The sequence below is a fragment of the Micropterus dolomieu genome, unplaced genomic scaffold (assembly GCF_021292245.1).
Source record: "Micropterus dolomieu isolate WLL.071019.BEF.003 ecotype Adirondacks unplaced genomic scaffold, ASM2129224v1 scaffold_44, whole genome shotgun sequence".
In the NCBI taxonomy this organism is placed as follows: domain Eukaryota; kingdom Metazoa; phylum Chordata; class Actinopteri; order Centrarchiformes; family Centrarchidae; genus Micropterus; species Micropterus dolomieu.
In genome coordinates this window covers 1-12,924 of record NW_025744047.1, presented here as the reverse complement: position 1 = coordinate 12,924, position 12,924 = coordinate 1, and the positions used below count along the sequence as shown (strand labels likewise).

General features: G+C 41.2%; 1 protein-coding gene across 1 annotated transcript; it reads left to right on the top strand.

Moving 5' to 3' along the window:
• The first annotated feature begins 1,458 nt into the window (after positions 1–1,458).
• LOC123967121 (monocarboxylate transporter 10-like) lies at positions 1,459–11,161 on the top strand. The gene is made up of 2 exons (XM_046043142.1): positions 1,459–1,942; positions 10,232–11,161. Exons 1-2 carry the CDS (start codon positions 1,612–1,614, stop codon positions 10,258–10,260), a joined length of 360 nt encoding a protein of 119 aa, XP_045899098.1. The 5' UTR covers positions 1,459–1,611; the 3' UTR covers positions 10,261–11,161.
• The last annotated feature ends 1,763 nt before the right edge of the window (positions 11,162–12,924 follow it).

Genomic DNA, 12,924 nt, shown 5'->3' with positions numbered 1-12,924 from the left:
AACATGCCTCCTCCTCTGCCTGGCAGTTGGCCAAAGCTCTCCTTTACTCTTTCAAGTGCCTGTGCCGGTGTGACACCAAAATGTGAGACCTATCAGATTCTGTGATCCAAACGGGAAGATTAGCGCCAGAGACTTTGTTGACGATGTGAAGCAGTTGCAGTTTGGTTAAGTTTAGGCACCAAAAGCACTTGATTAGGTTTAGGTACTAAAAGTACTTGGTTGGGTTTAAGCACCAAAAGTACTTGGTTATGGTTAGGAAAACATCGTCGTTTGGGTTTAGTCACAGAATCTGATAGGTCACAGATTTTGGTGTTACACCGGCCCAGTGTCAGTACAGATAATTGTACTGTCCATGGTTTATGGGCCGGTCGTTGGTCCGTTTTTTTAAAAACAGTTATATAAACACATAATTTACTTTACACTGGCCCCAAAGGTGCGTGGTCCACCGAGCATTTGCCCGGTATGCCAGATTATAAGTTTAGCCCTGTGCACATCCCATGCCAATTAGTAATGTTTCCAGCCGGGATGCTTTCTATTGCTCCTTGTAAAAGTTGACAAGAACTTGGCATGTGTATTTTGCCGACTGAAGTTTCCTTGCCTGACCTGTTTATTGCTCACCAGCAGAAAATGACAAACGTCATTACCTACATGTATGAATGTAATGTCTTTTAATTTATCTGATAGGCTACAAACGAGTTCACCTTCTGGGAGGCCAGGTTACACCCTTACCTTCTCTATTTAGGACTATTTACCAAAATATTAGTGTGCAAATAAAGTGTGCATCCTCAGATTGTTTATAACTGCAGCAACAACAACTGTAATTCAGTTAGGCCTACTGACAACATTACATTTCTAGTTTGATTAATTAGTAATTTCAACATCATTTTACAAAATTATCATTTTACATATTATCATTTTACAAAATTATTACCCCTATAAAATGGCATGTGGCAATCTGTTTAGTAACCAACGGCAGTGAATGTGTTAAATAAAATGCGGCTCTTTTAAGGGGAATAATATTTTTTGTGAAGTTGCACTTTTGTTATTTTTCTTTTTAGTCTTATGATCTCCTTAATCGCACTTCACTTACATTTTGTCTTTAACTATCTGCTCCCTGGCCTGCACATCCCTCTACATGCCTGTCCATCTGCTTGCCTGGCTGTTAGTCTATTTTTAGCAGCTGGAAAGGGGAAGTGAGGCCTTTCATAATAGCAGTGAGGGAGCTGCCGAAGGGGAAATTTTTATTATGCTGTACAATTTTTATATGTTTTATTATTAGTCTTGCAAAACCGTATCTACTGAAGACACATTTTGTCTGCATTTCGATACCTGGTCGTCACAGATCAGTGACAGTGTCCAATCAGCTACAGGATTCCCTGGAGCCCCGCCCCTCCGCGCGGTCTATTTATAATATTGCAAGGGAAGCTTTAACAGTTAATGTAGGACCAGATGCTGCGCTGTCAGCACCATTTCAGCCACAGCTCACCTCAATGGATGTGCCTTTACCCTAACCCGAAAGCCGTCGTTGCTCAGACATAACCTGTATTCATTTTTCTTAAACTAAAAAAACCTTCTTGTTTCTTTGCTTTTTAATATTCTGACATACAAACAATGACAGAAGAGAACAATATGCCAGAGGGTGATACAGCGGGTGAGAATGGGGTGCCCGCCGGTGTCCCCGCAGAGGAGAAGCGGCCTGAGGAGGAGGAGAAGAAGAAGAACGGGGACAGCAAAGTGACCGTCCCGGAGCAAACCGCGGCTCCAGGAGCGGAGGAGGTTGACTTTGTGCACCCCGAGGGCGGCTGGGGGTGGATAGTCATGCTGGCTGCTATGTGGTGTAATGGCTCGGTGTTCGGGATCCAGAACGCCTTCGGTATACTCTTCCTCTCCCTCCTCCGGGAGTTCGGCTCCGAGGACGATGAAGACCTCCGCTTCAGGACAGGTGAGTGAGTGAGGGAGGGGGTACAGACGTCAACTCCAGGTGACGTACGATTAGAGGTTGTACTTTTGAATTCACCGTAAATGGCCTTAAAATTGAGCATGCCACGTATTTATTTTACATGCGGGGTGTATGGGATCTACCTGGAGTGTGTAATTCCTCCACGCGTATTGTTTTGGAGGAGTCCATTGCGCGCGCTGTGGCCTCGGAAGCTCCGGCGTGACTCAGTGAATTAAAGTCAGTGTAAACGTTAATGGTGTCTTGCTGGGTGACATATGACGTTAAACAGTTAGTTTCGGTGAATTGAGACGGTGACACTCCAATTAATTCTGTTGCTGTATTTTATGTTTTTTTCCACCAGTACTGGTCAGATGTGTTTGCCAATAAGCCATCTGTACGTTACACCCTGTAAGTTAGCTATCGTCAGCTAGCAAGAGAAATGTCGTTTCCTGGTGAGGGGTGGGGGGGGGGCATGGCGATCATGCTCAACACAAAACCAGTTGTGGTTCAGTGGCAGCGGGGATAAAAGTGGTATAATGTACACTCAGGTGATGCCGTGGGACTAAATGTGGTGGCGATGTTTATTCAGGGGTTGTGACGGTTTCTGTCAGAAACTGAGCGGTCTTTGTGAAAGTTGTTAGCAGTGTGTAGTTGCAGCATGCTTTCAGTGACTGGAAACACGGGAAGACACGACAGATATTTGTCATGGCGCTTAAATTGTGAATGAACGAACGTTGTACAGATGATCGTAAAAAGCAATTCACCTTGTCACAAACAAAAAACGCTCCTATTTCGCCGTACCTTTATTTTAGTTCCTTTATGTCAGGCTTCTGCGTATTCTGTATTGTAATACATTTATTTTATCAGCTATTTAACTGACACTATGTAATGCCACGTGTGGTGTATTCCACTGACAATAAGTTTTGTGTAGGATGTTATAAGGTTTTGACACTCTTCATTTCCAAGAAAGGTTGGTTTAAGTCATAAAGCGGTCTGGGGGACCTTTTTTGAGCGAAGTCAAGGAAAAGGGCACATCAAAAAAAACCTCTACCACAGTGTGAGTGAGAGAGAGAGAGAGAGAGAGAGAGGGAGGGAGGGAGGGACTGTTGTTGGTGCTGCTGTTTGGCAGATGAGCATGAAGCAGAAACCCCTTCTTTGGTTGTCCAGAACCTGAACAGTACTAAATGATTCACATATTAGAGTGGGGGTGTGGTAAGAGGACAGATCCACTGCGATCATATTCATCTGCATTTTGTTCATGTTGTTGTGCTGTTTTTGTGATGAACTTCAGCCTACAGTTGATAAAATCTCACAAAATAGTCTTACAGATCCACCAACACAATCAATTTGTCTTTAACAAACAAACAAAAACTATTTTATCATTGCTGCTATTTATATAGCTCTGTCTGACATGGATATACTCTCTGCAACTCAACCTAATGTACACACACACCACCCATTGACACCAATGACCAGAGTTCATTGGCACTCTGTCTTGATGAGTAATGCCCAAGCGAGGCTTAGACAACTGGACGGTGGGAATATGGCGAGGACACGACAGATGGACTCAAGGCTCACTTATGCAACTTCTTCCAAGGATTTCACCGCCTTTTCTGTTTTCACAAGATAACAACAGTCTTATAGCACGATGGAACATAGAGGGCATCTATCTGACTATTTCTTATGCCTCCTATCCATTTAATAGGACTGTTTTAATCCTGTGAACCTAAATTCCAGTCAAGTCAGTCATTTACTGATGTGCTCCAAGATCAGGCCCAGTCAGGTTTGAGTCCAGAACAAGTCCAAGGTTGGATCAAAAAAAGAAAAGAACGGCCCACGTTTGTGCTTATTTCAACCTGAAGCATTCATCTTACTGTTGAGTTTGTTGTCTCTTCTTGGTTTGTTGCCTCTCATTCTGTGTTTCATCTCTACGGGGCCTTTAGGGCTCAGATGGAGCTCTACATCTTAAACAGCACACATATTGAACTAAGGCGTTAGGCTTTGTTTACTTCATTTTACCAAAAGTCGTAATTTCTGGGTGTTTCAGTAGGTTGTGTTCTGCTCTAGGGCTGAACATGAGTTTTGAAATGACCTCTCATTTCGCAGTGCTGTCCTAGGACAGGTCCCTATGTTCATTGTGGCTGGTGATAGGAATAAGATAGACTGTAACATTTAACATAGCCTGATTTCACTTTTTGTGAAACACTTCATTTCTTGTTTGAACATCAATGCCTCCCTGTGGAGATTTGGACGCTGGCTGGCGATTGACAAGATACACATTCCAGACAAAGGTTTCACACTCTTCCGCTGAGTTACAGGTGGCAGTAATGTGTGAAGGTATGCTGCAAAACAACATACCTTTTGTTTGTTTACAAGAAAAAACAAACAAAAGTAACAGGTTCTCACCCTAGTACTGTCATTATTATTTTATAATATATCTTTCTGTATTTGTCCTTTCCTTTTCACCGCATGTTAAATTGCTTCTCCTCCTATAAAAAGGAGTCTTTTACGTGAACACCATGTAGAGTGTTTTTTCCTCTCCTTTGTGCTCTTATTCTATAAAGCGGTATCCTGTAATTTCCAGCTGCCCTCCAGCTGTCATCCTGCATCCAAACTGTCGGCCTACTTGCTGTGTCATGGGGTATGTTTCACTTACTGCATACTTTCTTTGGAAGATCTGTCAGGCTTTGTTTTCCCTAGACATACTAGCCTAGGACCAACGGGTTTCCCTTCAGTAGTATGACGTTGTAACCTTGGTATAAACCTTGACAGGCTTGACTTGTCTATGTGTTTAAAGTGTTGGTATTGTAACCCCCACAAAATAATAACCCAATAATATAATACAGACTTACACCAATTGGATTAAAAATCCGCAGCTCAAATGGAGACACCTGACACTGAAGATGTAAAGTTTAGATTCAAAGCCTTAGGTTTAAATTTAGTCTTTCTTGCCTTTCTGATGGCAATAACAGTGCATTTCCTGCTATGCCCTGTTTTCCTGTATTAGTCCACCTCCTGACGTGAGCACACATTCATGTGTGTTGTCCCTGAACCTGTTTGTCTGTTCTCAGAACAAGTGTTGTTTCTGCCAAGACGACCACACTCTAGCGCAGGTCTTCCTGTCATGAGAGGAGGGGTGTTGGGTAATTCATCAGCTTGTTAAGTGGTTTTGAAGTTGGGAGGAACCTGTCACCTTGACAGGCAGGATAAGCTGCCAAAAATACTTTGTAAACATCATAAATCATTCTCATGCAATCTCTTTCCTTTCCGACATTGATTTTTTTGTCTTAGTGAACAGACAGAACTACGTGACACTATGATAAACTCCACTGGATATTTTTGTGATAGTCATTCTGGGATAATCGGCATTGGCAGATCTAATCTAAAACCATTACTGGCTAGCCTTATATACTGTACACATATATATATATACCCCATGTGTTTTTCTATATTTACTTTTACTCATTTTTACACTTTTATCCAAAGCAACTCACAATTGCTATATATGTCAGAGGTTGCACGCCTCTGGAGCAACTAGGGGTTAAGTTTCTTGCTCAGCGACACAATGGTGGATGGGTCACAGTGGGGAGTTGAACCCAGGTCTCTCACACCAAAGGCACTTGTCTTACCCACTGCTCCATCACCACCACTCTATATTTCATTCATTAATAAAGAGGCCGTCTGAAACAACACATTGCTGGCTAAGATAACCATGTATACTATAATGAAATAATTGAATTATACATGACTCTTCTTTGTTTTGATATCGGCATTATATATGGCCATTGGCCGGCCTGCTCTCTAAATATTCCCATCTGCATTGAAAAACCCATATTGATCGTACCTGTATGGGGTACCCAGCAAGGTCCTAGACAGGCTGCACAGAACTCAGCTGCCAGGGCTCCCTCACGGAACCTGCGGTCCATCGACAAGAGCTTGCTCTCTGTCCTTCACACCAGACTCCGGACTTTTGGGGACAGAGCCTTTAGTGTCGCATCACCCATCCTTTGAAACTCCATCCCCACAGAGAGCCGAAATGCTCCCTCTGTGGACATTTTCAAAGATCTACTAAAAACCCACCTCTTTACCTAGGCATTCAATCCTGAATAACTTTTTTGTTGTTCTGTCTCCTTAGTTATGTGCAAAGCATCTTTGGGTCCTGTGAAAGTCGCTATAAAAATCAAGTTGTTATTATTATTATTATTATCGACCACTACTGTTAAGACTATTAGTCAACACGGAGTGATTTGATTATTGAGGTGAGCTCTTTTAGGGATGTTGAGGGGATGACTATAGCTGGACATATAATTTGATCTCAGTGTTTATCTCTTATAATCACATTCAGACAATTGAGATGGATTCATTTTACAGATAGAAAATTTCATTAATGATACAATAATAAATAAAAAGTCCAAAACAATTGGAAAAGATACAAATGAGAGAATGTTTTACACATGAAGCCAGTTTACTTGTCATGGTTACTACTACTCAGCCTGTGAAAACGTCTTCTGTGGCTGTGGGGGAGGCTGGCAGAAAAAGTATAATTATGATAATGATATTATTGCTTAGTACTGCTTGCTTTAATAGTTGAGTGTCAATACTAGTAATACTTGCATGTCAGTAGCAAATTAACTTGAACAGTTATCATTTTAATCCTAATTTAATGCACTCGTCCAGTATGTCCCTTCACATTTGTCTGCCTTCCAGACTGTTTTGAAAGAGGAGCTAACCACCATATCCTGGTTTAGGACATGACCACACCTATCTTTATGCTCAGTTTATCTTAAGACAGCAGTTTCCCTTCCGAACACATTAACACTGCAGGCCTCAGCCGGTCCCCTCCCTCTGTTGTCTGCACATATGGCTCCATAGGGTAAATAACTGTATTTACATTAGTGACAAATGTTCATGACCAACTGAAGATTAATGAAAACAGCCTTTTCTTTTTTTCGTTTTAGCATTCCTCTCGTTAATACTACAAGTTTGGGGTGTTGTTTTGGCAACCTGTGGACCTTTATCTCAGGCATGTGTGGGACTGCCCATTCTGCTCTTAAGACATAACACTACTTTGGCCACAATTACTGACATATTAAAAAGCTAAGTGCTGTAATGTTTATATGTATGGAATGCTTGCTTTTTAAATTGTTTGTTTTTTGGACCATCTGGTTTAATTGCAATTGGATCTAATTAAAAGATACAATCTTGAAGACATTGAAAATCCATCTGAGCTCACAACACACAACATACCAATGCACATGTCGCAACACGCTGCTTCTTCAAACTTCAAACTCACATGCTGTTGGAGAAACCAACTCCACAACATTTACAGTCAGATGAAACGTAACAGTGCACCTCATCCTAAACCGCCAAACATTTTACCATTTTACCTATTTTTCCAGGGCCAGACCTACTTGCAGATTTATATCAACTTTAAAGCTATGTGAGCAGTAACTTTAGCTTAGTTGCCGAAAGTCTACAGCATCAATTGACAGCTCCTCAAAAAGTTCTATGAAAGTTGTAGTATCTTATTTTAAGTACTTATTTTAAGATTTTTTAAATTGAATGTCCTATAAACGAAAATACTTTCCAAAATATCACTCCTATAGGTCGCTGCGAGTCTTATGCATTCAAACGTAGTGTTCATTTCCTGGTGTGTGCAAAGGACAAGAATCAGTCTGTCCCAGCATGTCAGTTTGTGGTGGCGTTCCCTCAGAAAATGAAAATCCCCCTTGAGTCCTGTTTTAATCAAATTAGTATGGCCCTTGTGTGTCTTCTCACTTTGGGGACCATGGCTCGGCTGTTGTTAGAGGACTCCCGCTGGAAACATGAATATGAACAGGACCCCTGATTGTTTTTTGATCTGATGCCTTTCATTAGATGATCCTGACAGCCTCTGAGAAGGAAGAAGCTCAGTTTGTACCAGCAGTTTGATGCTATTTAGTTGACCTGTGGCACAACATGGAACCAACTGCAGTGTGTATCATTTCAGCTCACAAGTGATGTGGCTTGATAGATTTCACGTAAACTGTTAACATTTATTGTTTTGAGAATTTATCTTGCCTCTAGTTTGTATGGTTTAATCTGAATTTCCTGTTCTGATAAGTCAGTAGATTACTTCTCTACAGCCCCACAGAGCTCTGTGTTATTTAATTAAGTAACACTAAGCTGGTTGAGGCTGTAGAAGGATTCTTTATGATTAACCATAAGGAGATTTAAACATAAAAAACATGTCACGCTGTAAGGCACATTTTTGTCTCACCTACTATATCTGTGACCACATCACTCAAACCAAAGACAGACGCTTCTTTTTCTCGACATGTTGTGTAACATTATCAACACTGAAGAAAACACTGTTAGGCGTCCTGCAATAAAATCTTGTGAACCGTTTGCTGAGTGAAAACGGCAGTTACACTTTTATAGACATTGATAAATTTCCCAAAGGGGACATATTCTGTATTAGACACGTTCATCATGACAGGCTGATTGGCGACTTCAGCTCTCACACGGCAGCTTTTGTGTTCTCTAGTGCCAAAGATAATGCGCACCAAACTGGGAAATTGGAAATTGAAATCAACCAATCATAGTGCGTAATGCTGGGGTGGGGAGGTCCAGCCCATAGGCTGGACTGAACTGTGAGGTCAGTGGCCTTCACATCTGTGTTTCTGTCTCTGGTTCTCTCCCTGTGGGAATGCCAGATGGGGTTATCCTGGGCCTCGTGCCATAAAAGCCACTTGCTTGTAGTCTAATGGTAGAGACCTCTGGACCAGTCCTTGATTGTGCTATTTTGAAGTAACCTAAACTCATGTGGTTGACTGACGTTCATGTCAATAACAAGAAGTCATCTGATCGTCTTTTGGCTGAATATTATTTTCACTCAGTGGGAAAGTAAAACACGACAGATGAAGCTGATGTTTTGTTCCTGGATAAGAAATGGACACACTGACAGTTAAGTTGAAAATATTGTTTTAGTATCCCTGTGAGGGCCTGCCATGCTGAGTGTGAGGTAGCACACACACTGCAACAGACTTCACTACAGCTAGGCAGCTGACGTGCCAAGTCAAGTAGCTATAAATTCAACAAGAACTATGACCCTGACCCAGGTGTGTTTGTGCAGCACTGACGGGATGTAAGCTCTTCTGCATATTAACAAGAGGGCACACGTTTGTTTAGCTTAACACTGCTGTTACACTCTTTTCCTGTCACAAAGGATAATTTATCACGTTTTTTTAAAATGAAACAACACCACACAGCATTTGTCCCCAGCCTGACTTATAGCTGGATAGCAGCCCATCCTCTGAGGCCTGCCCATCAAAGCGTTATCAGACCAGAGAAGAGGAACTCCCCGTGTGAGGCCTCTCTCTTTCTGCTAGCTTGTTTTTCACACTTTTTATTGCCTTGTCCTAATCATTTCCAGCTGAAAGCAAAGTGATATTTCTTTTTTCAAAAGTTACAAATTCTTGCTTTAAGTTCTCTTTTCAAGATTTTTAAGAAAGTAGCATCACTTTATTTGGTTTAGAAGTACGTGTTCATGGATGTCTCCTATGAAATGTATGAAATAATATAAAATATTCATGTATATGTTCATTGGGTTAAAATGTATCATGCCTGTTTCTGTATACCTGACAGATTTTGAAATACTGGAGTCAGCTAGCTTAAATGGGCAACCTTAGTATAAAACCCCCCCACAACACTACTGGATTGAATCACTCCAAAAAACCTTGACATGTTTTAAGCATACACAAGTTAATAACTGACAGTCCGTTTGATCTCAGGCGCATGTAAGCTTGAGCCTGAGTTTAGGTGAAGGTTGTCAAGCGATAAACCAAGAGCAGGTAAACATGTTGGAAGCAGAGCAGCACGGGGACCAATTGTTTGGCCTCCTGCACACGACACACATCATCAGACCACAGCCTGAGGGGCTGGAGAACGCATGAGCAAATGGCTGTGAAGGCCTACGGTCAGGCGTCTCGCAGTCAGTATGACAATCATGTTGATTGACAGGGAGGCATTTAAGGTGTGTATCTGCTTAGTTAGATATTACGTAAGTCAATAAGATTTGATTCAGCACCCTGCGGAAGCAGCACAACGGAGGTGTTAAAATGCAATGTGAGTCATAACAGTTCTGACATTTTTGCAGTACAGTATGTGTGAGAAAGAAAAGTGGACGCCATGATTTTGTTCCAGCACTCCATAATCGAGGGTGAATGGATAATTGATTGTTATCCAATAAATGTTTTGTTAAATTCAGCAAATGGGTGTGCTCTGAAAAAAATATCCGGTTTTCCTTCACAGTCTCTATAAATGGAAAAAAAAAAAAGTGATGTGGACCTTGCTACACAACATTGTTCCAGCAACAGGTGGCGTTCGTGCACAGGAGTGATGGGGGGAGGTGGACAGTGGGAGAGAGAGTTCTGAATGACACATTGGAACGTCCTGGACTCCAGGTACTGTGAAGAAGGAGAGATGGCCGAGACACAGACAAAATGGAAAAGATCTGAAGAGCATGAACAGAGAAGAAAGTTGGATGGCCAGGCTGAGACGAAGGAGTTTCAACGCTGGAGAAACCTCAGATATTTGAAATTTGGGAGGCGGGGCTTCTGAGAGAGTACTGAAGGGAGGGGGTGGATTTGTTGGGCAGTTGAGATCAAATACCAACAATCCTTCTGCAGAATCACTTACTCTCCCTTTATGGGGGGATTTGTTTTTGGTGTTAGTGAGTGTGGTTGTTTAGTTACAGTATGTTTTAATTTAGCTTCAGTTTTATATTATTATAGATTATTTGTAGTTGTCAGATTTATTAAAGGCATAATAAAAAGCGCAACGTGGGTCCTTCAGTTTTCATTGTTCAGGAGGTTTTTACTGGGAGCTGAATTAACCACAGAGGTCTCCTCCTCTCCAAATAAAACGGACCTAGTGATTAAAACCAGTTGAAACACTGAATAAAGCAGTTTCACGTTAAAAATCAGTGTTTCTCTGGCACTATTCAGCACACACAGGACACTGTGAGCCCTAGCTGTCGCTAACATTTGCTCAGCTTAAATAAATATTTAGTTAGTTTGTATGCTAACTAAAGTGATAAAATATGTATTTTTTTAAAGATTGTATTATTTTTTATTTATTTATATAAAGTCACCTTTTGCCTTCAGTTCAGTGACTTGGATGAATAAATTAATCTAATGCTTCGATGTGGCTTCTTTGTTCTGCAGATACCAGCCAGCCAAACAATTCTGGAGATACTGAGTAAAGACTAAATGAGAGACATATCCAAACTAGGGCCTGAAGCCATCTTTATACTATGCACTTAAAAAGGGGGTGGACAAAAAGCTCCCCCAATCACCAACCAGCCCTGACACACCACCCCCTTCCCTTTGCTCTGACATAGAACACAACTTCCATTTAACATTTTTAATGTGGATCTCTTGTGTCCACTGCAAAGAGAAGCCATTCCAAACATTCATATGACGTGTTTTCTCTCTATTTTATGCACAGCCATAAATTACTCTGTGGCTGCTCCCCAACTTTTTTTGCTGTGTCATCAGCCATAAGGTTTTACTTCCTGTGGTGTGAGGCCAGAAAACACATTAAGGACAGGAGTTGGAACTTGAGAAGTGTGCAAAAATGTGTGTTTCTCACTGCTTCTCCCCCTCCAGTGCCTCCAGTGGAGCAGCCCAGTATAAATGGCTTCCAGCTGCTGTAAGCAGGAGATGGAGTAATGGTTGTGATGTTATATGGCCCACTCAGGCCCAGATGTGTATCTGCAGCACCGTGAGGCCCTGTTTAGGGTTATGACTGGGGTTTTGTGATTGAACACCAAGAGCTGTAAAGTCACACGTACAAAGATTGGTTGTTGTACAGTAAGACAAAATTAAGTGCACAGTTGTCAAGGAGATAAAGTTTGAGCTGAGAATAGTAGCTATAATTCCCTCAGATGCTTCCTTGCTGAGAAAAAGTAAGGCTTCACCTGTAGGCCGTAACGGGTTTTCCTTCATCTACAGAGAAAATTATTCTTGTCAAATATGCCTAAACCTGATCAGACTTGACAGATGTGGATGGGGCTGAAAGCATGGACCTGTGCCAGTAACGATTAAACCCCTACACTGCAAAAATGTCAGTTTGAGCTAGTAATAAGTCTTAAAGGGGAGCCAACAATTTTATACAGAACATTAGTTCAATAGTCAAGAGGAGTACTACTAAGCCTATTGATATTTGATTATTGTGTGGCTCTGGAGGAGCTTTTTCACTGAGTAACCCTAGAGCATTTTGTGTTTACCTTTTTTTTTCAAACAAGTGAAAAATGATGCCAGCGTAGTGGTAGAATTCCATTTGATTACAATGAAATCTTTGTCAGTATCTTCAAAGAAGGCCGACCATCCCAGTAATATTAACAAACTAACACATAATTTAAGAAAAATATCAAAATAAGTTTATTTGCATTGTAAACATGAGCCAGAACTTGTTTCATGTATTTTCAATAAAATCAAATTTAAGTTCAGGTGGATATTTTTTGCAGTGTACCTCCTCCTGTTGAGCTAATCCTGTCCAAATTGGGATTAATTAGGGCCCGAGCACGACCGTGCGAGGTCCCTATTGAATCTGCTCGGATTATTTTTTTTTTTTTTTTTTTTTTTTTTTTTTTTTTTTTTTTTTTTTTTTTTTTTTCTGCAAAGTAGGCCCAAATGACATGGCCTAAACATACTCGAAAACTCACCAAAATTTGCAAACATGTCAGAACCGGTGAAAAATTTCGTATTCTACAAGTTTCGCACATGGGCGTGGCAAAATGACTCGCTAGCGCCACCTTGAAAATTGGAAATGATTAGCCCCTCGTTCACGTTCAACCTACATGTACGAAATTTTCTGGGGACATGTATCGTATCAAGACGCACAAAAAAGCCTCAAGAACCCATAGCCTAAAGTCAACAGGAAGTCGGCCATTTTGAATTTTATGGCCATTTTTGGATGATTTACACACTTCGTACTTTAAC

Bases quoted from the DNA above. Each gene is read 5' to 3' on its own strand.
- LOC123967121 (XM_046043142.1), top strand. From the start codon at position 1,612: ATGACAGAAGAGAACAATATGCCAGAGGGTGATACAGCGGGTGAGAAT. The intron at 1,943-10,231 runs GTGAGTGAGTGA...TTTCCTTCACAG, and splicing joins AGACCTCCGCTTCAGGACAG to TCTCTATAAATGGAAAAAAA.